Source organism: Scyliorhinus canicula, chromosome 8 (assembly GCF_902713615.1).
Source record: "Scyliorhinus canicula chromosome 8, sScyCan1.1, whole genome shotgun sequence".
Classification (NCBI taxonomy): domain Eukaryota; kingdom Metazoa; phylum Chordata; class Chondrichthyes; order Carcharhiniformes; family Scyliorhinidae; genus Scyliorhinus; species Scyliorhinus canicula.
Window position 1 is genome coordinate 107,356,230 of NC_052153.1, and position 27,746 is coordinate 107,383,975.

A 27,746-nucleotide genomic window follows, 5' to 3' on the forward strand; every position below is an offset into this window, starting at 1 on the left:
TTTTAACAAGATTATATTGGATATTTGGGACAGGTGGTTTTGCTTTGACAGGAACAGCGATGGGTAGTTTGGTAGCACAGTACTTAGAACACCAAATGGCAAGGGAACATCAAGTTATACTGCACAAGAAGCCTGTGCTGCTTGATTGGCAAGTTGATTCTGATTGGTAGAGGTGTTCCCATGGAGAATGCATGGCGAACTGGCAAACTTTTGTTTCAATTCAAACCAGAAGATTAACTCGGATTGGTCAATCATTGCCATGGGGAATTAACCAGGGATTGGCTGTCCCTAAAGCTTTTTAGTTGTAAAAGACAATGTGTGGACACACTCCTTCTCTCTGCAAAGCAGAGCCCTGTATGTGAATATATGTCACTCTGTATGTTGGCCAGGGCATGAGTAGAAGAGTTGGCAGGTCATGTTACAGTTGTAAAAAACGTTTGGATATTGCGATAGTGCTGGTCGCCACACGACCAGAAGGACGTGGATGCTTTGGAGAAAGGGTAAGAAGGTTTACCAGGATGTTGCCTGGTCTGCAGCGTGATAGCTATGAGGAGAGGTTGAATAAACTCAAGATTGTTTTCGTTGGAAAGATGGAGGCTGAGGAGAGACCTGATTGAGGGCTACAAAATTATGGGAGTACAGACAGGGTGAATAGTCAGAAGCTTTTTCCGGGGTAGAATACTCAATTACGGGGAGGCACGGGTTCAAGGTGAAAGGGGGATAAGTTAGGGGAGTTGTGTGGGGAAAGTTTTTCACGCAGAGGGTGGTGGGTGCCTGGAACGCATTATCAGTGGAGATGGTGGAGGCAAGCACAATAGCAATGTTTAAGATGCATCTTGATAGACACATGAACGGGCGGGGAATGGAGGGATACATTGTTTGGGCAATAAGGATTAGGTCTGAATAAGCATCAGCGCAGGCATTGTGGGCCAAAAGGCCTATTCCTGTGCTGCAATGTTCTTTGTTCTTGTTCTTCAAGAAATTACATCTAATGTTTGACACTATGTTTGAGTTTGCAAGCACAGATTGGTTGGGTACGGCCAGTACTTTGCCTGTTGTGAACAGTTAAAGTGACATGTTGTTTGATATGATCAGTCAGACGGTGGCATGTATGGCCTACATACCTAGCATCTAAAGTTAAAAAAGTTAAGTTGCCATAGTCCCAGATGATCATAAGCTTCCTCCTTTGAGGGGAAGAGCTGATTGATAGTGATTTGACCAGAGGATTACCACGCCTCAGGTGAGGGGCAAGGTTGAGAAGGCAGGCCCTTCATGAATTATCTCAGCTGCTACGGGAATTGAACCCACATTTTTGGCCTCACTCTGCATTACAAACCAGCAATCTAGCCAACTGAGCAAAACTGGCCCATCACACCATTACTGAAATTCATACAGCACATTACTTATGTGTATGATAGGTAGGTCGTCTTTTTGAGGTTGTAACATTACGCATGCTAGAAGCTACTCACACAAGGCCTTTTGGAGATAGAAGAAGCATGTCCATGCCTTTTGCAACTAAACTAATACTTGCAGTGGCAGCCATTCTCTGGTTCATTGATTAGTCAAGGTATTGACAAGGGCAGTGTCGACCTGCCTGGTTTGAATTTGAAAAGAAGTTTGGCAGTTAACTGTTCCTTGGTGCTTTCTCCATGTCAACACCTCTACCTGAGTCCACTTGCCAATCAATCAGCACTCTCTACTCACGCATGCCGAACTGTTGTTCCCTTTAAAACTGGTATTCTTGCGATTCTGTGCTGATGAATGCAAAACAAAAATCTTGGGCAGCATGTTATCTTTTCAGCAAAACTCAACTAAACTAATTCTTATTGCTCTATAATCTTCAAAACACACATCATTAATATTTCCAACTAAGAATTACCAAGCAAAGCAGTAGAACATCCAGGAGCTACAAGACAATGCTGTTCACACAAGAAATTGCAACAGGAGACAACCATACAGCTCACCAAGCCTGCTCTGCCATGCAATATGATCATGAGCTTCAACTCCACTTTCCTGCTAGCTCAACGCATCACTTGATACCATAAGGGGCCAAATATCCCTCTAGCCTAGCCTCAAATATATTCAGTGATGTTGCTTCCACAATGCTCTGGGGTAGAGAATTCCAGATATTCTCAACTCTGTAAATGAAGACATTTCTCCTCAGCTCAATCGTGAATGATCAGTTCCTTGCTCTGGATTAAAAGCTGGGAAAACAAACTCTAAGTACACACCCTATCCTCGCTTCATAATCTTGAATGTTTCAATGAGATCACCTTTCATTCTTCTAAGTGCTGGAGAATATAGGCCCAATTTACTCAGTAATTGGACAATCTTCGTACTACAAAAGCTAATTTCTTGATAAGAAACAAAGGACATGGCAAAACTATGAGCAAGAATGCGGAGGACAACAGGTGACATACCAGGTAGAGGAATGGACAGATACAGGGTAATTATGGTACAAATTAGGTAAACATGAAGAAGTATATTTGGGAAAGGGAACAGAGAACATAAAACGGCCCTAATTGGTAAAATTCGCAATGGAATTGAAAGGCACTTTTTGTGGACAGGACATACCTGGGCAATTTTTCACATTGTCAGGTGGATAGATGTCAGTGTTATGGCTCTACTGATTCAGCTTGGTTAGGGTTGAGGCTAGACAACAAGTTCATAATACTACTGCTGGAATGTTGTCAGGATCCACAGCCTTTGCAATATTCAGTGCTTCCAGCCGTTTCTTGAAATCACATTAAGATAAATTACCCCATGGTCTCAAATAGAGGTGCCATTTGTGATTTTTGTCAATACTATTTCAGCATTGTGGTAGGTGCAGAAATCCGATTAGAGTGTTTCAAATAAGGAGCTGCAAAAATGATTGACATGGATTTAGGAACTAACAACACATCCAATTACTTTGGGGAGGAAAGAAAGATTGGAGATGGGGCAGTAGGTCCCAAGAACAAAGGGGTTGGGTAGGTTTGTTGAGGAAGGGTTGACAACTTTTGAAGGGATGGGGACAATACTTGAGGAGACAAAACCACATAAGCTAGCATCGAGAGGGGGTTCGGCATAATCAGGAGGTGGATGATCTTGGAGAGAAATTGAGGCAAGTTAAGAGAACTAGAGAAACACATAGTATTGTGGTTAAGACAGAGGAAAGCCTGGAGACGTTGGACTTGGTGGAATAAACAGGGATACAACTGAAGTTTGTGAATGGGTTTGGTGATAAACAAATCTATAAGCTCTGCATACTTATTGTTGGAAGTAACAATGGAAGATGCTGTGGTAAAGTTATGGAGATGGCTGATAGTGAGGAAACGAATTCCAGGAGGAAGTGGGTGGGAAGTGAGAGTGGTCAGGAATATAAAGAATTTATGGGAGATGGACTGATCAGTGATTGAAATCATGGGAGCAGAATGAGCGATGGCAACATTCAGTGATGGCCATGAACATTGGTAGGAATAATTTTATAGAGGCAGAGGGTTTGGAATGATAGGAGGGCAGAGGACAAGGGCATAAGAGTAATATAGAGATTTAAATTACTGAAGCATAGGAGTCACTTTAGCAAGAGGAGGAAAATGGAGGATCTCTCATTGAAAAACACAGGATGAGGTGTGTGAAGGTGGTGGAGTGGATAATACAGATAATAAAGCAGAGCTAGGAGGGATGAATATGGTAAGATAAGCCAGAGGTGTAAGGGAAAAGAACCAAGGTGTCCACTTGGTGATCAGTGTCATATAGCCATCGAGAAACTTTGGGCAGAGCAGGCGGTACAAAGTATAGTTATAAGGCAGGGAGGTGAGAAGGTTTACTAACGGGCAACGTGAGCCAAGGTTCAATCAAAGCACAAGGTCAAATATAATGATGCACTATATGGTCGTGGATGTTCCAATGTGAATTGACATTTGTGAAGAAATTGGAGCAGCACACTGGTTAACACGGCTGCCTCACAGCACCAGGGACCCAAGTTTGATTTCGGCCTTAGGTGACTGTGTGGACTTTGCATGTTTTCCCTGTGTCTGCCTGAATTTCCTCTGGGTGCTCTGGTTTCCTTCCACAGTCCAAATATGTGGTTAGGTAGATTGGCCATGCTAAATTGTCGCTCAGAGTCCAGGGATGCGCAGGTTAGCTTATGGGGTTACAGGACTATGTGGGGTGGGCAGGGCAGTGGACTTAGGTAGAGTCGTCTTTTGGAGGGTTGGTGCAGACTTGATGGGCTAAATGCCCTCCTTCTGCACTGAGGGATTCTATGATTCCAAAATCATGAGTGTTAGGGGCAATTTAATCATTGATCTGCTGGTAGAGTTCAAATGGTGGATACCGTGAGCAGAATGGAAAAGTGAGCTCCAGCGGCCACAGTGGTGGGAATGTCAGCCAGGAAGATGGGGATAGTTTTTTAGATTAATTCACTGGACACAGGTGTTGCTTTCAAAACCAACATTCATTGACCTGCCGTACTTGCCCTTGAGAAGGTGGTTGTGAGTTATGTCTAGAGCTGCTGCAGTTTGCATGATTACAGTTTTTCATTATGGTTTTGATACAACTAAGTAGCTTGCTAGGCCATTTCAAAAGGCAGTTAAAAGCCAACCACATTGCTGTAGATCTGGAATTATATACAGGACAGACTAGATAAGAGCATATATCTTTCAGGGGATGACATGTCACAGCAATTAGGTTTTTACAGCAAACAAGTAGTTTTACGATCACAATGATTGATATTAGCTTATATTCCAGCATTATGTATTTAAGATACAGAATATGCTCTGCATGGAGGACTTCAGTGCGTGTCAAGAGTGGCTGACTGAGCCTGAAAGGTAAAGTTGACAGACTGGTCTCACAGCAGGCAGTGAAACAACCAACACATGGAGAAACCCTACATGATTCTGTGACACACAAATCTACCTGACACATGTGCATCTATCCTTCACAGTGATGACGGAACACTCCCTACTTCTCTTGTTGAGTGCAGCTCCAACAACATTAAAACATACAGTAAACCCTGGACCTCATCCACCACAGTAAACATTTCTACCCTGACAAAGCTGACATAGTTCTGTCTCCTCAAGTACTGTCCCTATCCCTTCCAAAGTTACCAACTTTGCTGCCACAAATCCACATGCGTACTGTGCACCAACTATAGAGGCATTGCAGCAATTTAAAAATGTTCTTTGGCAAGAATTTCCAAACCAGTGACTTCTACCACCTAGAAAAAACATGGCCAGTCAGCACATAAGACTTTCCGAGTCACACAGCATTTGACTTGCTACTGTTCTTTTGTCATTCTATACCTAACATAATTGTGGGTGCACTTACACTATACTTCAGTATTTAGGAAGGCAGTTTACTGCCACCTTCTCAAGGGAAATTAATGCCAGCCTTGCCAGTGATGACAATATCATACAAACGAGAAAACATTTAAATTAACTGAACCTAAATTCCACAACTGCCATGCTAAGATTTATACCCATGTCTCTGGATTATTAATCCAGTAACCAAACCACTAAACTATTGTACCTGCTGCATCATTTCAGAGGTGCAATGGCAGGTTACAGTTGTAATTACAGAAACAGAAACAAAATACAGATAAATCACAGGCTTAGGTCTGGTGCAGTACACAAATAGACAGATATTAGATAATTTCTTAGCTTGCAATGCGATGGCACTACCCAATAATAAATAGGAGAATTTTACATGCAATGTATGCAACATTCCCATGATCAGTGAAAAGGTTGTATAAAAAGTACTTCAAATTTCCTGCTTTCTCAGTTACGCATGTTGAAATTATTTAAACTGTATCACAATACTTGTGATCTTTAATTGTAGAACTCACCGATAACTCTATCTCATCATCAAATTAACTGTACAACTTACCCAAGCTGAATGCTGATGTAGAAAATATGCAACCTAATTTTAAAATAACTGCCATTCAACCATTGATAATATTTGGGGTTTACATAGAAAGAAAGACATGAAGAGTACCAATGGGTAGATGATGAAGATGAAATAAATTTAAACACTATTTATTAGTGCTACAGACCTCATTTTGACATCTCTTTTTTGTGAAAATGTTTCTAATGAAGATCTCTTGCACTTCTTCCTGTTTGACGAGGTATTGCCAAAGTCTCTTTACAGGAAGTGCAGTATGGTGTCTTGACCTAGACAGAAAAAGTAATTTCAACGGTGCCATAATTGACTTTTTAGTAGATGGTGCCCACCACACCACTCCCCATCCCAATTGTATAACTGAAAATAAGGAAAAAATGCACCGTCTTCACTAAAAGTTCCGAAGTGAAAATACATATAATACAGTTCCCACATTTCATTGAAGTGTACTATTAGAACTGTAGGAATCAGGTTTCCAGCAAAGACTTCCATCAGTCTCATTAAATCTGTGCTGGCTCTGTTAGAGCAGTGCAACACTAATCTCATTGCCTTGCTTTCTCCCCATTGCCTTGCATCATAACCCATAAATGGTGAATTTTCCCCAAGATGCAATTCTCTCCACCTCAACAAATTATTTCGTCAAAAAATTCTATACTCCCAACAACCATCTGTGTAATTTCTCCTGGGTTCTGTTAAATTGAATAACCATTGTGACTAACACCACAGCCAAAGGAAATAGGAGTTATCTACCACCCTGAAAATCTTTTGTAACTTGAAAACTTAGAATCACAAGAATCTTTTCATAATAGCTTCTAACCCTTGGCATTAGCTCTAGTCAACTCTGTATACTATGAGTTTAATGTTTTTTCTTTAATAGCAAACTCAAAACTGCTAACTATTCGGTGGTTTAACCACAGTTAAGAATGTGTAATTATTTTGTTATTCTTGTACTTTATGCCCCATCAATGTCGAAAATATTGTTGTCCTTTATTATCTGCTTTCAGAGAATTATGGGGGAAAAATTTCTTCACATAGTGCTGCTGAGGATTTGATTCACTGGAGGCAGATAGCGCAATGGGCTGCGAGTCTCCTCACTAAAGATAGTTAAATGGAGCACTCTTGCTGCGCTGCCTGCCCCCATATAATTAATACAAGTTGGCATACCCCCACCTCCCCTCCGTACATTTGACCTCTCTGTCTGTGTTCATGCACAATGTTTTTCCATGGAATACATAACCTAATTTTTGCTTTCTTCTTAAATTCTACTACCGTACGTCGATATCAATGTTTCTGGTAATTTCATTAATTTGTCCAGCTGATATCATTGACAGATGTTCCTCATATTTAATATGAATTTAATATTAAAATATTTACCAACCTTCCCCATCATTAATTGCCAAAAAGGAGCGAGACAGTGCTTCTTATATCAAAGTTCAAATTATCACCATATTTCGATAATAAAAATGGAATCAGCATTGAACCAGGGAGGTACTGATCTTTTTCCAACCTTGCTACAATCTTACGAACACTCATTTATCTTAACTCAATTAATTAAATGTCTTTCCATATTTCATGTTATATGAAGTCATTTGGCAGTACAGAACTGGAGTACTGCTGACAAAATACACTTTGCCCAAATGTTTAATTTTGCACTCATCAGGATAGTGGTAGAATATTAATGTCAGAGGAAACAACAACTTTATATTGTGTGAGAAGAGGGTAGTGAATGGTTGATAAGTGGACTGATTGGTAGAGGCACGGCCATGGAGAATGCACCAGTTGATGGTGATTGACAGTTAACTGCCAGGCATAGTTTGAAATTTATACGAAGCAACTTGCCTCTGTTTGTTTCAGGTATTGCCCTGTGGAATGAACCAATGGATAGCTATAATTTTGCAGATAGAAGAAACATGTCCCTGTCTTTTTCAACTAAACAAATTCTTGCAGGGGCAGCCATTCTCTGGTTCACTGATTAGCCAAGTCATTGCCAAGAGCAGTGACGACCAGCCTAGTTTGAATTTAAACAAAAGTTTGGCAGTTAACTGTTCCCTGGTGCTTTCTCCATGGCAACACCTTGACCAGAGACCACTTGGCAAGCAAATAACACCCTCTTCATACAGTAAAAACTGTTGTTCCCCCTGATTTTGGTATTTTTGTAATATCCTGAGTTCAAGACAAAAAGTTTCAACAAAATGTATTGTCTCAGCAATACTCATATATGTCTGAACTTTTCGAACAAGTCTCCTGAGACATGTTATTGCATGCTGAAAATCCTTATATAAATCTACTGCATTCTCTTGATCTAACCAATCAGCTACATCTTCATTGGTGTCATTAAATCTGTCAATCATGATTGGTCTTTAATAAATTTGTGCTAGTTGTCCTTAGTTAGCCTACGCATTTCTAAATATTCATTAATTTCATCTTGAATTATGGATTCTAAAAATTTATCAGTCAGCATTAAACTAACTGGTCTACAGTTACCCAGTTTAATCTCCTTCCCTTATTGGACAAATGTGTTATATTATCTACTTTCCAGTTCCACAGCACAACGTGAACACTTGAGAAGTTAAAAATCATGGTCAGAACCTCCAAAGTCCATTCTCTTTCAACAGCCATCAGAGCTTGATAACTTAATCTATTCCGAAGTTTTAATACTTATCAGAATGAATTACTAATTCATAAGAATTTGCTTTCTCGTAGTCAAGTCTCCTTATCTTTGATTTTTCAATCTTATTTTCTATTTTCAAATCAAGATCACAACTTAGGTAGGCGCAAATTCCTAACTGTTTGCTTGCTCACTTTGTCGCTTAATTAACTTGAACTTAGTGAACACATCTTTCTTTACTGAACAAAATCACACAGATCTAGAAAGCGGCTCTAGATAAATCATTTTTCTCTTTGACTTTGTGGATTATATTTCTTCTCATCTACCTTGGGATAATTAAAATGATCCAATATTGTTTGCTCGCTCATCTTACTTGAATGGTGTATTGGTGGGTTCCAGCAATGCTTTATGGATGAGAATAGCAGGACCTGAAGACATTGTGCCCTCACTGGCATGCATTGAGATGAAGTCTGGAGGAGGGCCACCAAATAACTCAAGACGCCGATGTAATACTTGTTCCCAGCGTTGAAGAGTTTTTAAAATTGCATGGCAAGATGGGGAACAAACAGGGAGTTCTGCAAAAGAACAATAAAGATGCTAAAACATTGGCGAAATAACAAAACCAATTTGCATTATAAAACTTTGGAAAATGATAAAAGGTTATTAAAGCTAATAACTTGAAAGACCACTGCATAAATTTCTCATCTAATAAAAATCTTCTGCTTGATTTCCTTTAGAAAGTAGCTAAAGATTAAAATACTTGAACATGTTTGTGACAAGGAATCATGTAATTACAACGTTTAAAAATGTTTTAAAAATAAATTTATAGTACCCAATTCATTTTTCCAATTAAGGGACAATTTAGCATGGCCAATCCAGCTACACTGCATATCTTTTGGGTTGTGGGGGTGACACCCACGCAAACACGGGGAGAATGTGCAAACTCCACATGGACAGTGACCCAGAGCTGGGACCTCAGCGCCGTGAGGCAGCAGTGCTAACCACTACGCCACCGTGCTGCCCATAATTTCTACATTTTTTATGATCAGCAGTGAATGCTAATGCTTCTAGGCCACTTGAAGTAGGTGGAATTATTAGACGTAAAGCAAGTAGAAACATCAATTTTACCGTTGTTTACCTTCTGTCTTTATGTCAAACCTGAACCAATACACTTGTATAAAATCACCAAACTGACCTCAGCATTTCTAGATTTAATATAGTTAGAGTTTGCATGAATGAAGTCCATACTAACAACCTTGATGGAGTATGTACATGCAAAATGAAAACTACGGCAGTGCTTTGCAAACTATTTTCCAATGTTTGTTTGGGGCAATTAGGGATGGGCAACGAATTCTGGCATTCCATCATAGAACATAGAACACTACAGCGCAGTACGGGCCCTTCGGCCCTCGATGTTGCGCCGACCTGTGAAACCATCTGAAGCCTATCTGACCTACACTATTCCATTTTCATCCATATGTCTATCCAGTGACCACTTAAATGCCCTTAAAGTTGGCGAGTCTACTACTGTTGCAGGCAGGGCGTTCCACACCCCTACTACACTCTGAGTAAAGAAACTGCCTCTGACATCTGTCCTATATCTATCACCCCTCAATTTAAAGCTATGTCCCCTCGTGTTGGTCATCACCATCCGAGGAAAAAGACTCTCACTGTCCACCCTATCTAACCCTCTGACTATCTTATATGTCTCTATTAAGTCACCTCTCAGCCTTCTCCTCTCTAACGAAAACAACCTCAATTCCCTGAGCCTTTCCTCGTAAGACCTTCCCTCCATACCAGGCAACATCCTAGTAAATCTCCTCTGAACCCTTTCCAAAGCTTCCACATCCTTCCTATAATGTGGTGACCAGAACTGCACGCAGTACTCCAGGTGCGGCCGCACCAGAGTTATGTACAGCTGCAGCATGACCTTGTGGTTCCGAAACTCAATCCCCCTGCTTATAAAGGCTAGCACACCATATGCCTTCTTAACAGCCCTATTAACCTGGGTGGCAACTTTCAGGGATTTATGTACCTGGATGCCGAGATCTCTCTGTTCATCTACACTACCAAGAATCTTGCCATTAGCCCAGTACTCTGCATTCCTGTTACTCCTTCCAAAGTGAACCACCTCACTTTAAACTCCATCTGCCACCTCTCAGCCCAGCTCTGCAGCTTATCTATGTCCCTCTGTATCCTATAACATCCTTCAGCACTATCCACAACTCCACCGACCTTCGTGTCATCTGCAAATTTACTAACCCATCCTTCTACACCCTCTTCCAGGTCATCTATAAAAATGACAAACAGCAGTGGCCCCAAAACAGATCCTTGCGGAACACCACTGGTAACTGAACTCCAGGATGAACATTTGCCATCAACCACCACCTCTGTCTTCTTTCAGCTAGCCAATTACTGATCCAAACCGCTAACTCACCTTCAATTCCATACTTCCTTATTTCTGCAATAGCCTACCGTGGGGAACCCTTATCAAAAGCCTTACTGAAATCCATATACACCACATCAACAGCTTTACCCTGATCCACCTGTTTGGTCACCTTCTCAAAAACTCAATAAGGTTTGTGAGGCATGACGTACCCTTCACAAAACCGTGTTGACTATCGCTAATCAAACCTTGTTCTTTTCAAGATGATTATACACCCTATCTCTTATAACCTTTTCCAACATTTTACCCACAAACCGAGTAAGGCTCACAGGTCTATAATTACCAGGGTGTCCTCTACTCCCCTTCTTGAACAAGGGGACAACATTTGCTATCCTCCAGTCTTCCGGCACTATTCCTGTCGACAAAGACGACATAAAGATCAAGGACAAAGGCTCTGCAATCTCCTCCCTGGCTTCCCAGAGAATCCTAGGATAAATCCCATCTGGCCCAGGGGACTTATCTATTTTGACATTTTCCAAAATTGCTAACACCTCCTCCTTTTGAACCTCAATTCATCTAGCCTGGTCGACTGAACCCGAGTGTTCTTCCCTCGACAACATTGTCTTTCTCCAGTGTAAACACTGACAAAAAACATCCATTTAACGCTTCCCCTATCTCCTCTGATTCCACACACAACTTTCCACTACTATCCTTGACTGGCCCTAATCTTACTCTAGTCATTCCCTTGTTCCTGACATACCCACAGAAAGCCCTAGGGTTCTCCCTGATCAGTACTCATATCTTACGAAGAAGTTCTTAAAAGTTAACATGACCTCATATTCCAGGGAAAACAAAACAGCAACAAAAGAAGAGGCACTTGTGTTAACTCAATTTTTATTACAAATCTAAGGCTGAAGCATGCGCAACGATCTTCAGCCAGAATGCTGAACGGAGGATTCATCTCGGCCTCCTCCGGAGGTCCCCAGCACCTGTGATGCCAGTCTTCAGCCAATTCGATTCACTCCATATGATATCAAGAAAACAGTTGAAGGCACTGGATACTGTAAACACTTTGGCCCTGACAATTACTCCAGCAATAGTACTGAAGCCTTGTGCTCAAGACCTGCCCGCGCCCCTATCCAGCAAAGACCATATCCATGAATGAAGTTTTTAAAAATTTACTCCGTTCTTTCTTGAGAGTTTTCCTGCCTGGTTGTTGCTCTAGAAGTCCAAAGCTGAATAAAAAAATATTTTGATCAAAGTTTCCCATCTCACTGAGGAGACTACAGAACATTCCAACTAACTGCTCGGAAAGCTCGGTTCACATTTTGACAGCTGTGGCAAATTCCATCACAGCAGCGGAAACAATCTATAACATTCTAAACATGAACAGCATTCTAACCAACACTTTTCAGGGTAATAAACTTGCAGAGCTATATGAAATAAAGTAGGAGGGATGGTATTGTTTGGCTCAATAGAGAGCTGACATGGTCTCAATCTGGCGAATGGCCTCCTTCTGTGCCATAATAACACAGACTGTGCCAACATTCTAAAAAGAAGCAAATTCAACCCATTCGTTGACGATCCTTTAAAAAAAAATCTAGTATCCGGATCAATATCCTCACCAAAAACTAATCAGTTCTCCCTTGGACCATATTCTGTATACCAAATTTCCTTCAAATCTGCCCATTGGTTTTTGAGATTTATTGCTTATTCAACAAAGAGACTAACCAAGGGTGAAAATGTTATCTCGATCCACAAACATGAGGACATTGGATATTATGGAGGGATATCATACTTCATGCGATTGACCACAAAACCTGTTAAGGTGGTTGCAGCTTAACATGTGACGATGAGCATTCAAAATTTGGACAGTAAAAATGTGACGTTTAAACTTCTCATTGTTTAAGGATGGATTAGCGTTTAGGAATATGGGATGTCTGGACAGGTGGTCTGTGAGTGCCAGACATAAATAAATCCTCAATTAAAGTTGTAGTTACCTTCTTGAAAATCCCACTTAGGTGTAATAAACTTGATGTGAATCATGGGTTCGCATAGGAATTAATGTTAAAGCCCTGGTAGGTTCCTCTCGGATATTTCTGCCCTGGTAAACCAGGGGGACAGTCAAAATACTGTACTCTACACGTTGCAGCATTGTGCATTCCTAGCTGGGATAGTTGCAAATAAAATAAATAATTAAATGGAACAAAATATGGATAAATTCAGGTTTGGTAACACTTAAATCACCCAAACAAAATTGGAGTAGCACAACTGGGTCACAAAACATAGCATTCTGAAACTTAGCTCAACCTTTGTGGCTCTCCTTTCCCACCGCCCGTGCATCTGTTTCCTTTCCACCGTCCGTGCTCTCTGTCTCCTTTCCCACCACCCATGCCCTCTGTCTCCTTTCTCACCATTCTGTCGCTCCCCTTTCCCACCGTCTATCTGTCTCTGTCGCTCCCCTTTCCCAACATCTGTCCATCTCTGTCGCTCCCCTTTCCCAACGTCTATCCCGTCTCGGTATCTCTCTCTCCTTGCCACCGTTCTCTTGTCTCTCTATCTCTCTCCTCTCCCACCTTCTCTATCTCTCTCTCCTATCCCACCGTCTCTCTTCTCTCTCCTATCCCACGTCTCTCTATCTCCCTCCTATCCCACCGTCTTCTCTATCTCTCTCCTATCCCACCGTCTCTCTATTTCTCTCCTATCCACCCCGTCTCCCTATCTCTCTCCTATTCCACCGTCTCTCCTATCCCACCGTCTCTCTCTCTCCCTATTCCCACCGCCTCTCTATCTTCTTCCTATCCACCGTCTCCCTATCTCTCTCCTATCCCACCGTCTCCCTATCTCTCTCCTATCCCACCGTCTCCCTATCTCTCTCCTATCCCACGTCTGTCTATCTCTCTCCTATCCCACCGTCCTCTGTCTCTCCTCCCATGCCACCGTCTCTCTCCTTTCCCACCGTCTCTCTGTCTATCCTTTCCCACCCCATCTCTTTATATCTCTCTGTCTGCCTGTGACTTACTTTCTCTCTTCACTTTATGTCTTTTCCCCATCCTGCTCCTCCTCACTCCACCCCAAGCTCAGGACAGTGAGTGAACAGTGAAGACTTGGGCCAATTCCCAGTTCGAGGCTGCACCTGGATCAGGAGCTTGGACTGATTTCCTGCAGAGGCTGAGCCCGCTATCCCCTAAGTTTCAGATAGAATCGAGGGTAGTGGTGGGGATAGGTGGCGCATGGATGGAGTCAGAGAAGGATGGAGAGGCACAAAATTGAGTTGGGGCCACACTCCCTTTCCCTTCTCCTCCCTACACCCCCATGTACACCAGATACTCATACCGCAGCATTTGGTCCCCGGCCCAGTGCCCGCATATCTCAGGCATCACTCTCTCTCCACAGCTTCTACCTTGGTTACAGTGACGTGATTCCAGTATCAGGACATACCAATGGCGGGGCCATAGTGCAGTGTAATGGAAAGGGGTGTCGGGGCCAGACTGCAGATGTAAACTTGTAAATAGTGATGCAAGAAAAAAAAAGTGCCCTCAAAATTAAACACATTGAAGCAAATATGTTAAGCGGAGTGACTTAAAGGGGAGACAAAAGAAGTAAGATGAGGCAAAGATGAATTACTATTGTAATTTGCACTGTATCGTAGTAGTCTGGACCCAGAAGTGATAATACTGCCAGTCATGAGATTGAATCTAAACTGCGTTTAAATACCATGAACAAAGACGAGTACTTTAGCAAGTATAAAGAAGATGGTTTTTAGCAAGTACAAGGGGAGAAAATCAACCGAGTACAGAAAGTGCAGGATGGAGCTTAGGAAAGCATTTGGAGAGCAAAGAGAGATGTGGGAAGCTTGGTTGGTAAAGTGGGAAATCCCAAGATAGTCTATAAGTATATCAATGGAAAGAAGATAACCAGGGAAACAGTAGGATCCATGAGGGACCAATGGGAAAATCTGTAGGTGGAGCAGAGGTCATTGGTCAGGTGTTGACGAATACTTCACATCTGCCTTCACCAAGAGAATGAGGAGGTAGATAAGGAACTCGGGGAGCAAGGCTGTGAGGTTCTTGAGCAAATTGTCATAGGATGAGAGCAGGTACTGGAGGTGTTGGCAGGCTTAGAAGTGGACAAATCCCAGGTCCAGATAGTTGTGTCCCAGGATGCTGTGGGTAGGAGATTGCCAGGGCTCTGACCAAAATTTTAAATCCTCTCTGGCCACGGTGGAGGTGCCAGGTGACTGGAGAACAGCCACAATTTATGATTGTAGAGATAGACCAGTGAGTCCCACATCAGTGGCAGGCAAGCTAGTGGAGAAAATTCTTAAGGAGAGAATCTATCTCCATTGGAGAGGGCAATGTTTGATTCAGGAAAAGTCATCATGGCTTTTTCAGTTGGAGGTCATGCCTCACTGAATGCTTAGAGCATGGGACCATGAGGGTAGTGCAGTTCATAGAATCCCTACAGTGCTGAAGGCCATTCAGCCCATCAGATCTGCAATGGCCCTCTGAAAAGAGCACTCCACCCAAATCCACTTCCCAGTAACTCCTTAACCTAACCTTCAGATCCCTGGACACGAAGGGGCAATCCAAACACATGGCCAATCCATCTAACCTGCACACCCTTGGGACAAACCGGAGCACTCGGAAGAAACCCAAGCAGACCCAGGGAGAATTGTGCAAACTCCCACATAGTCACCTAATGCCAGAATTGAACCGTGGTCCCTGCTGCTGTGAGGGCAGCAGTGCTAATCACTGTGCCACTGTGATGTAGTTTACATAGATTTCAGCAAAGCAATTGGTAAGGGTCCCACATACGGCACTTACAAGAAGACAATGCCATGAGGCGCAGGGTAACATGATAAGATGGATTCAAAATTGGCTTAGCTTAGGAGACGGAGGGTAATGACAGATAGCTGCTTTAGTGAATGGAAGCCAAGTGTCCAATGGCATACCACTGGGATCTGTGCTGGGTCCCTACGTTAGTCATATAAACACTTAAAGACTATGTGGGAGGTAGATCAGTAGGTTTTCGCGGCATGACACAAAGATCGGCGGTGGTTAACAGTGAGGTTGAGTGTTTTGGTTACAGGAAGATAAAGACGGAATGCACATATGGGCAGAAAAGTGGCAGTTGGAATGTAACTCTGAAAAAGTGAGAGGTGACACACTTTGGAAGGAGTAATGTGACAAGGAAGTACCCAATGAATGGACTAACACTGGGCAAGTTCGAGGAACAAAGGGACCTTGGCGTGTTTCTCCATAGATCTCTTGAAGGTGGATGGGCAGGGTGGTGAAAAAGGCAATATGGGACACTTGCCTTTATCAATCGAGGCATGGATTACAAACGCTGGGAGATCATGTTGGAGTTGTATAGAACTTTGGTGATGCCACAGCTAAAGTACTGTGTGCAATCTGGTTGCAACATTATAGGAAGGATGGGATTACACTGGAAGGGATGCAGAGGCGATTCATCTGGATGTAACCTGGGATGGAACATTTAAGTAATAATTGCCACAAGTAGGCTTCAATGAAGTTACAGTGAAAAGCCCCTAGTCGGCACAAACCGGCACCTGTTCGGGGAGGCTGTTACGGAATTGAACCCGCGCCACCCTGGCATTGTTCTGCATTGGAAGCCAGCTATTTAGCCCACTGTGCTAAACCTAGCACCTATGAAGAGAAGTTGGATAGGCTGTGTTGTTTTCATTGGAGCAGAGAAGACGGAGGGGGGGATGTGACCTGATTGAGGTGTGCAGGATTATGAGGGGCATGGACCAGGGTGGATAGTGTATGGGCCAAGTGCTGGCAAATGTTATTAGGTAGGCAGGTCAGGTGTCATTTCATGCATCGATGCAGACTTGATGAGCCGAAGGGCCTCTTCTGCACTGTATTATTCTGTGATTCTGTGAAATCAAATGCAGAACAGCTGAACCATCATAGTGGAAAGTCTTCCAATGTAGCAAAAGACTGTCTTGTTCCAGCTTCCAAATTCACCTCAGAACCAATCTCGCAGCTATTTGTGTACAAGAGGTTTCACGGAAGGCAATCCTTTGTTTCTACAAGACCTTAATTCAACGAAAGAAAAAACTCAACTACGGCAACATGAGGCGGCTTAGGCATGGACACCAGCCACAAATCAGTTTTTATAATTGTGGCTTTAACTTCATTTGTATCTAAACTTAGGCATGTGTGATAGTCTGAACGAGATAGTGTACTTTAAACAGTTGGAGCAAGGTGTGATAATAAATAACCTTCTTTATTTCTTAAATTATTAAAAATAAATTCCAGCAGCAGGTCTTTTAATTAGGAAAAATCAGTGTGAGGAATACACACCTTAAATGCAAACATCCTTACTATGGACTTGAAGGGACCACACAAATTCTGTCCATCGTAGAACAGAGTAACTTCAGTATATAATTAATCTTGGTGCATTAAAGATGAACATACATCATTACAACATGTTTTTCTTAAAGTACTCAGTGAAGTCCTTCTCCACCCCCCCCCTCCCCACCATACACATACGTTTTCAACGGCAACCCTCTGCTCCCCCTCCCTCACCAACCCAACCCACCCTCAAGGATGCTTCTTTTCCAATTCAGTGGGTAAAAAAAATAAAGGGATACTTCAAAGGGGATGCTGGCAGTCAACAGGACCAAGGTTTTTTCCAGGGGGCGGGGGGAGGAAGAGAGGTAGCGGAGCGGAGAAGGTGTGCTACCAGGACTGCACAACGTGTGTGCGCAGACACCAAAGATGCTCAGGCAGCTTTAGGAGGAGGCTCACAGTTTCCTATTCACGGTCTGAATAATTTTGGGATAAATAGCATTCAGGGAAGCCCACACATGGGACGAGGAACAGGAAGGAAAATTCAGGGACAATTCCAGTAAATCCAGACGGTTGGTTGCCATGCCTCTTCACAACTTCTCTCTGCCAACTCACTGTCCCCCAATTTACTCAGCAGCCATCTACTCCCCCCCCCCCCCCCCCCCTACACTCACTGAGCACCCTTTTACCCAACCCTAGGAAACGCATGCCCCCACCTACCAGACCCCAAACCACTCCAAAACTTGAGCTTTGCTGCTGTACCCACTCCTTTCCCACCTGCCAGAGCACGGTGGCTCTACCAAGTGGCCAGAAGAAGAGCCCCCCTCCTTCCTGGCAGGATAAGTGGCTGCTCCCAGCCTCATTATCGGCCAAGAATATCCAGACTTTCAGACTCTCTCTTCACAACCTCAGGCGGCAGCTGAGGGAAGGTGGAGGTGAGAAAAGAAAATCTACACGGGTGTAATTCCATTATCCAAATGTCGGTAATTTCACATCGCTGATTATAATTATGATCTTGCATCATGTATATTCATAGTGCGAAGCTAAATTAAGAATTTATCATCCCACAACATGCGTTATTGCCTGGAACAGAGGACACATAGGGAGATAAAATTACATTATGAAACAAATAAAGTAATTAGCTACCTGAGAGATCCAACCCTGCCATTGGGTAAAAGTTCTTCAAATTATGAAGCACCAGCTGCACCATAGCATATCGCATCAGTGACCAGCTAAATAATATCAAAAAAATGACAAAATATTTCATTCAATTTGCAACAGCTTTTTAAAAAAATTAAGGTGTGACAAACCGTGACACCGCTCATTGGTTAATAAACTTGGAGCAATTTAACTTTGGGCCCTGTTTTATTTTCTAGCTGCAGATGCCATAAAATATTTTGAAGTAAAACTTGCCTCAATCGGAATTCATTCAGAATTCTACATATATTGTCATGTAACTTTAATTTTTCTCGCACAACTACGTTATTTTACATCTATATTTTTCGTGAAATGTTGTGTTCTGTGAGCAATTTGCATGAGTGAACAGAACACTTGTCCTCTTCAGTGTCAACATTAAGCACTCTTCGTTCACATTTAATCCAAACAAGCTACAGAGTAAGGCCCCACTATTCCATCACTCGAATAAATCTCAACTTGAAACTCAATGCATTCTGCTAAACTAGTCAGGTTACACAGTCATTACAGTGGCTTCTGATTGGGGCTGACAGCTCATCAGATAATAAGCATTTCAGTACTGTTGAAGAAGTTTTGGCGAGTTCGCACAGTTCAACTTGTATAGGGTACAAGTTGAGAGAATGAATGTTTTAAGGTGGTGGATGTCCGTATCGATTGAAACAAGCTGTTCCTGTTCTGGATGGTATTGTCCCGAGAGCTGCACGCATCCAGGCTAATAAGAATATTCCATCACACAGCTGACTTGTGCCTTGTAGATGGTGGACAGGCTTGTGGGGAAGGTGAACGAGTTATTCACCGCTGAACTATCAGTCACTGACCTGCTCTTGTAATCAAACATTATAGGACTGGTCCAGTTAAGTTCCTGATCAATGGCAACGGCCAGGATGTTGATGGTGGGGGATTCAGCAATGGTAAAGCACTGAATGTCAAGGGCGAAGGTTAGGTTCATTTAAAAAAAAATTAGAGTACCCAATTATTTTTTCCAATTAAGGGACAATTTAGCGTGGCCAATCCACCTACCCTACACATCTTTGGGTTGTGGGGGTGAAACCCACGCAGACAAGGGAAGAACGTGCAAACTCAACACGGACAGTGACCCAGGGCCGGGATTCGAACCCAGGTCCTCAGCGCCGTAGGCAGCAATGCTAACCACTGTGCCCCCATGCTGCCCTAGATTCACTCTTTTTAGAAATGATCATTGCCTGGCACTAGTTTGGCATAAATGCTCCTTACCACTTACTAGCCTTGGTCTGCATGCTATCCAGGGTTTGTTACACGGGACACAGTGAATGGTTATTTTCAAACCTGAGAAGTATGCAAAGGATCCCCTCCAAGTCACTCACCAAATTGACTTGGAAATATATCACTGCCCCTTCACTGTCAACATTTAGGTGGATTGGCCAGGCTAAATTTCCCTTAGTGTCCTAAAAAATAAGGTTAATGGGGGTTGTTGGGTTACTGGTATAGGTATACGTGGGCTTGAGTAGGGTAATCATTGCTCGGCACAACATCGAGGGCCGAAGGGCCTGTTCTGTGCTGTGCTATTCTAATTCTAATTCTGGAATTCCCTCCCTAACCACTGCAGCGGTTCAAGGCAGCAACTAACCACCACCTTCTCAAGGGCAAAATAGGGAATGGGCAAAATACACTGGCCTAGCCAGCGGCAGCCACATCCCGTAAATGAATTTTTAAAAAGTGGAGTTACGAAGAGGGATCATTAATAGGATCATTGCTTTTCTTGCTGCATATAAATGATAGGCACTTTTGAATACAGGCCATAATTCCAATATTTTGTCGATAATGAGGCAGATTGTAATAGACTTCAGGGATGCAACGATAGGCTGGTGAAATTAGCAGATCTGTGGCAGATTAAATTTAATGTGGAGAAGTAGAAGTGATGCAAAAACAGAAAATACTCGACAATCTCAGCAGGTCTGACAGCATCTGCATAGAGAGTAGGAGCTAACGTTTTGAGTCTGGATGACTTTGTCAAAGCTCGGCAAAGAGTCATCCAGATTCGAAACATTATCTCCCTTCTCTCTCTACAGATGCTCGACAGTGTTTTACAAAGTTAATGAAATTTCGGGTAGATATATCATGAAATAGTTGAAGAGGGTAACTGTACACAATAAAAACAACGAGCATTCTTAAAACCACGTCTTAAAGCCATAATTTTCAACTATGTACCTCCCTATTTCGGTGTTAACTACTGTGCCCCCATCAAAAGGATAACATGGCAGGGTGGTGATGGAGGGAGGGGATGAATATTAAGATATCAAAGTCACTTTTATTAAGTTAAAACAAACCAAGCTCTCTCTTACCTGAATGAGTTTGGATTTGAATGTTCCTGAAGCTGTACGTCTGAAGCAAAAGCATCTTCCTCATCATCACTGCTCTGGCTCTCTTCTGAATCATATTCACTTTTACTCTGTGCTGGGGGCAGGAAGGGCTAGAAAAAAGAATATATGCAGTTTATATCAGCTGCAACTATTGATCTAACTTAAATGATCTGTAATATCTAGCTATTTATAGCGTTAATATTTTCTAATTTTCAGCATGCATTATTTTTTCCATCAACTAATTAATTTAGTTAGTTTCTTGTGGCATTTCTTTCTTATTGATGAATGGAATGAGATGATTGGTAGGAACAAAAAGCACAATATTAAAGATACTGGAGATTTGAAAGAAAAACAGAAAATGCACATGTCATAATATCCATTCATGTATATAATGTGATGCAGACAGGCAGTGATTGACACATAGGATGACTAGTAAGCATACAACACAGTACAGCCAATCACCAGACAGGACACTACCACTATAAAGCCAGAGGGCACTAGGTTTCCCCCTCTCTCGGGACCCAGCTACTGAGACAGTCAGAGTCCACGAGCTAGCAAGTGCCAACACCATGTGGTAGTTAGTAAGTCTGGTCAGGCTACTACAAGGTCACCAGTCAGATCAGTATAGTGTCGACCCACAGCTGAATATGTACAGCAGTTCTATAGTTGAATAAAACAGTGTTGGATCTTCTCCAGTGTTAGACATCTGTTTCTAACTTCCCTGCATCGAGTGCAGTCCACATTGAACCAACCTGCCTAACACATCATGGTACCAGAGTGTTACTGAAATTGACAGACCTACCTCAAGTGAATCAGCATTGACCAGCAAGCAGCCATCCAGCCAAATGGAAAACATCCAGCCTCCTCCGCAACTCCGACCTCGAGGCAAAAGATCCTCTTGTACATCGAGGCCTCCGACCTTGAGGCAGCATCGGATGCCAGGAAGATCGCGCTAATTCTCCCCACTGCGGGGGATCACGCCATCCATATCTACAACTCCCTTACGATCGCCGACGGCGAAGACAAAACAAAATTCAAAACAGTCCTGCTGATGTTCGACAGCCACTGCGACATTGAGGTGAATGAGAGCTTTGAACGGTACATCTTCCAGCAGAGGCTTCAGGGTAAGGATGAACCTTTTCACTCCTTCTTGACCAATCTCCGCATCCTAGCGCAGTCATGTAACAATGACTCAACGGCTGATTCCATGATCCGGGATCAGATCATTTTCGGGGTCCACTCCGACTCCCTGCGCAGCAGCTCCTTAAAAATCAAACATTTGACCCTCTCTGTCGCTATTGAGACGTGCGTTGTCCATGAGTATGCCAAGAATCGTTACTCCCACAACAGGGCGGCAGAAACTGCAAAGCTGGCAACCCACACCACGGCCCTCCGCCACCTCGTCAAGAAGTCAACAGAATTCCAGTGGCTACCCACACATGAAGCAGAATGGCGTGAGCTGAAGGCAAAGCTCACCACAGCCCCAGTTCTAGTGTTCTTCGACCCAACCAAGGAAACCAAGATATCAACTGATGTAAGCCAGGACGGCATTGGGGCGGTGCTCACCCAGCGAGATGATTCCACGTCCTGGGCTCCAGTGGCATATGCCTCCAGGGTCATGACGCCCACTGAGCAACGGTATGCCCAGATCGAAAAGGAGTGTCTGGGTCTCCTGACAGGAATAGTCAAGTTTCATGACTAAGTTTACGGCCAGCCGAAATTTACTGTGGAAACGGACCACAGGCCTCTAGTCCACATAATCCAGAAGGATTTAAATGACATGACACCTCAGTTACAGCAAATTCTTCTTCGACTCCGCCGCTATGACTTCGAACTTGTCTACACGCCAGGCAAAGAGCTGATCATTGCAGATGCCCATTCCCGGTCCATCACCATACCGTGTGAACAAGGTGTCTTCATCTGCCACACAGAACCGCAAGTGCAATTGCGTGCCACCAACCTCCCAGCCTCTGACGAACAGGTGGTCAAATTTGTGAGGAAACTGCTAAGGATCCTCTACTGCAGCGTGTGATGCAGCACCATACCCATGGCTGGCAGAAGGGGCAATGTCCCCAATTCTTTAACGTGAAAGACGAGGTGACGGTTGTGGAGGGAATCCTTCTGAAACTCGACAGGATAGTTATTCTTCAGAGCATGCAGGCTATGGTGCTGGGTCAACTCCATGAGGGTCACCTTGGAGTCGAGAAATGCCGCGCAGAGCTTGGGAGGCGGTTTATTGGCCGAGCATTAACCAGGATATTGCCAACACGGTCTTCAACTGGCCCACCGGTCAGAAGTTTCAACCGGCTCAACCCAAGGAAACACTGCAACAGCACGAGATCTTGACCTCTCCGTGGTCCAAAGTAGGTGTCGACCTGTTCCACGCCAAGGGGCGTAACTACATACTCCTGGTCGACTACTTCTCCAGTTATCCAGAAGTGGTGAAGCTGTCCAACCTCATGTCGAAGGCGGTCATCAAAGCCTGCAAAGAAAAGTTCACCAGGCACGGGTTACCGCTCACTGTAATGAGCAACAACGGTCCATGCTTTTACAGCCAGGAATGGTCTAATTTTGCACAGTCCTACAACTTACGTCACCTCCAGTCCCCACTACACGCAATCAAACGTGAAGGCCGAGAAAGGGGTCCATATTGTCAAGCGATTGCTGTGCAAAGCTGCAGTAACAGGCTCTGACTTCAACCTGGCAATGCTGGCATACAGGGCAACCCCACTGTCCACTGGGTTGTCTCCAGCGTAGATGCTCATGAATCGCACTCTGAGGACCACAGTTCCAGCCATCCATGTTCCAGACCTTGACCACCTCACGGTTTTACAAAAAATGCAGCAGTCCCGGGTGCAACAGAAGGCCACATATGATGCTCATGCCACGGATCTACCTGAGCTGGCTCCAGCCGATCATTTCGCGTCCAGTTCCCCGAGGGCGGCTGGTCAGCCACTGCTGTTGTTGTAAAACAAGTTACCCCAAGGTCTTTCCTTGTCCGCATGGCTGATGGCTCCCTGGTATGGCGCAACAGACGGGCATTGCGAAGAGTTCCACGCCCAGCACCTGACCGCAGTGCTCCGCCGGCCACCATACTTCCTCCGGACGTACCCTGCCACGAGGCCACCGATCTGCCAGCGACCCTGCCGGCCCACGTGACGACCGCGATCCCACCTATCCACCTCTGCAGCGACTGACAAGAATTCGTCGCCCACCACAAAGACTGAACTTTTGTAAATTTTGTGACTGAATTATCGACTATCGACACCTTCCCATGTATATATGTTTGTTCAAGCACCGTTTGTATATAGTCAGGCATATATATATATATATATACATATACACATACGTATACATACATCAGTATTTATTTAACTACAAAGAAAAAGGGGAGATGTCATAATATCCACTCATGTGTGTAATGAGATTGAGACAGGCAGTGATTGACACATAGGATGACCAGTAAGCATACAACACAGTACAGCCAATCACCAGACAGACACTACCACTATAAAGCCAGAGGGCACTAGGTTTCCTGCTCAGAGTCCACGAGCTGGCAAGTGCAAACACCATGAGGTAACTAATAAGTCTGGCCCGGCTACTACAAGGTCACCAGTCAGATCAGTATAGTGTCGACCCACAGCTGAATATGTTCTATAGTTGAACAAAAGAGTGTTGGATCTTCTCCAGTGTTAGACGTCTGTTTCTAACTTCCCTGCATCGAGTGCAGTCCACATCGAACCAACCTACCTGACACATCAGCACACACTCTGGTTTCAACATGGTTCCTGAGGCACATTCTCAGTCAAGAAAGCAAAACCTGGAAGCATGGGTTTCCTGAACCCAATGTCTTATTTATTTTCTGTAGATTTCCTGCAGCTGTCCGGTGTGAAAAACTGCAGCACATGGGTGAAGTGTGAGGTTGGATGAGGTGATGCTCATCGGGGGAAGGAGGGGCTACATGTTGAGCCTGGACAAAACGCTCCTGTTCGTCCTACTCCACAAGCAGTGCTGCAAGGGCACTTAAATTCACTTTACATCCACCTGCAGTGCTTTCGAGGCCAGGAAAATCCAGCTGATTGGTTAAAATAGAATCTTTAAATGAGGCACTCATTCAAATATTTAAATATTCAACCTGCCTCCCGAGAGATTGACTGCCCACACCTCATCCTGCCTGTGTAAAAATTGAATGTGGGGAGGGGGTTGGGTTACTGTTTCAGACTTTTAACTTTTTTATTTGAGGGAGATAATGATAACTATAATTTGTTCATCATGACAAGTAAAGATACCACAAGCGAATAAATCTCACTCGATTTAAAACTTAGCCTGGGTATCTAATTGACCACTGGGGCCTTTGTATGCATCAGCTTGATGCAAAGCCAATTAGACAAGTTTGAATATTAAATCAGCACATACATCTGTGTGCTCCACAGATGTTTATTACCATTTCACCTTCGAGGATTAGAAAATATGAATACCTATGTCAAAAATCAAATTTACAGAAAAAAAGTGTAGATTTAAAAGAGTGGTATGTAGATATCACAGAATAATAGTGCGGAAGAGACCCTTTGGCCCACCGAGTCTACACCGATGCATGAAAAACACCTGAACTGCCTACCTAACCCATTTGCTAACTCTTGGCCCATAACCTTGAATGTTATGGTGTGCCAAGTGCTCATCCACTCACTTTTTATGTCAGGCAACTCACTCTACCACCCTCCCAGGCAGTGCATTCCACCAACTGGGTAAAAAAGCTTTTCCTCAAATCCCTCCAAAACCTCCTGCCTCTCATAGAATCATAGACTTTACAGTGCAGAAGGAGGCTATTCGGCCCATCGAGTCTGCACCGGTCTTTGGAAAGAGCACCCTACTTCAGCCAACACCTCCACCCTACCCCCACAACCCAGTAACAGCACCCAACCTTTTTGGACACAAAGGGCAATTTAGTATGGCCAATCCATCTAACCTACACATCTTTGGACCTTGAACTTGTGTCCCTTGTAAATGACCCTTCAACTAAGGGGAACAGCTGCTCCCTATCCACCCTGTCCATGCCCATAATAATCTTGTACACCTCGATCAGGCTGCCCCAAAACAGTCTTCGCTGCTCCAATGGAAACAACCCATGCTAACCCAATGTCTCTCCACAACTAAAATGTTCCATCCCAGGCAACATCCAGATGAATCTCCTCTGCAACCCCTCCAGTGCAATCACATCCTTCCTATATTGATGACCAGAATTGCACCCAGTACTCCAGCTGTGGCCTCAACAAAGTTTTATACAACTCCAACATAACCTCCCTGCTTTTGTAATCTATGGCTCAATTGATAAAGCGTCCGAAGTACTTTTCCCACCACCCTATAAACCTGCCCTTCTGCTTTCAGAGATCTATGGACAAACACAACAAGGTCCCTTTGTTCCTTGGAACTGCTCAGTGTCAGATCATTTATTGACTACTTCCTTGTCACCGTACACTTTTCAGGGTTAAATTCCATCTGCCACTTTCCCGCCCATATGACCATCCCGACTATATCTTTCTGTAACTCAGGACACTCAACCTCACTGTTAACCACCTGGCCAATCTTTGTGTCATCCGCAAACTTACCCCCCATTTAGTCATCCAAGTTGTTGATATAAATGATAAACTGTAGGGACCCAACATATATCCTTGTGGTATTCCACTGGACACTGGCTTCCAGTCACCAAAGCAGCTGTCTATCATCACTTGGTCTTCTACAGCTAAGCCAATTTTGAATCCACTTCATCAAATTGCCCTGCATCCTATGTGCATTTGCCTGCTTTGTAAGTTGCCCATGTGGGATCTTGTCAAAGACTTTGCTGAAATCCATGTAAACTACATCAACTGCACTACCCTCACCTGCACAGCTTTTGAAAAAAAATGTATTTTATTCCAAACGTATATAAAAGGCTCCTTACAATAATCTCTAAATACCTCGCTTAACTTCCCCGGTTCTGATACCACATGCCCTGCCCCAGTCCGTATCTTCAATATTTCCCTGGACGGGGCTTGCCTCTGCAGCTGATGCGCTAACCTTCTCACCTTCTCCCCGTATTTGTACTGCACCCCTCTTGCCCTACACAGCTGTCCTACCACCCTCCCCAACGTCAACCTATCAAAATTGCCCTTGTAATTTTTTCTTCCTTGCCAGTTCCTCCGTGGTAGGAGCCCTCGAGTACTCCCTATCTACCTCCATTTTCTCATTCATTAGCCGTTCATATTCCTCCCTCCTTTTTCTATCTGTATGAGCCTGAAACAAGATCATCTCCCCTCGGACCACTGCTTTTAGCACTTCCCAAAAAGTGGCCGCTGATACCTCCCCGTTTTGGTTCAATTCTGCATAATCTTTAATTACAGCCCGCACAGTATCCATATTGGAGGAAAATAAAACCCACTCCACCCGTTCTCAATTACTTCAAAGTGCCAGCATTTCCATCTCACAAAATTATTAAGTTCAGTTCTCCCTCAGTTTATACTCCTTGATAAAGTCATTGGCTGCTTCCGGGGTCTCAAAATAGTATTCCCAGCCTTCATAGGTCACCCATTATTTCGCCGGGTAGACCACCACAAACCTGATCCGCTGTCAATACAGCACTGCCTTGGCACGGCGTTTGCCAGCTCAGCTCCAATGTCCTGGTGTATTCGGACCTTGTTCCCCTCACATTCGCAGTTGCGCTTCTCCCTGGCCCATTGCAGAATCTTCGCCTTCTCCATGATTTGTGGAGCCTCATGAGCATTGCATGCTGTAGCACTCCTGCTCTAGGCTTTTGCCTCAGAGACCTATGTGTTTCGTTCACTTCAGGTGCCTTGTCCAGCACCCCCTCTGCCACCAGTCCCACCAACATCCTCGAAACGTACCTCATGGCACTCGCACTTTCCACTCCTTCAGGCAGGCCCACTATCCGCAGATTCTGCCATTTCAACCTATTTACCTGCTCTTCTACCTTTCCTCCCAATGTCTTACAAAAGTCTCCTAAGAGCCCTACCTCCGCCTCCAAT

The 27,746-nt window shown here is 43.7% G+C and overlaps 1 protein-coding gene across 1 annotated transcript in view; it reads right to left on the bottom strand.

Annotated features, from left to right (window-relative positions):
- Positions 1 to 27,746, bottom strand: part of LOC119970433 (dmX-like protein 1) — a 332,281-nt gene that overhangs the window by 61,305 nt on the left and 243,230 nt on the right. Inside the window, 4 exon segments of the mRNA XM_038805043.1 lie at positions 6,035 to 6,152; positions 8,862 to 9,063; positions 18,341 to 18,426; positions 20,710 to 20,837. Of these exon segments, the coding sequence (XP_038660971.1) occupies positions 6,035 to 6,152; positions 8,862 to 9,063; positions 18,341 to 18,426; positions 20,710 to 20,837 (534 nt within the window).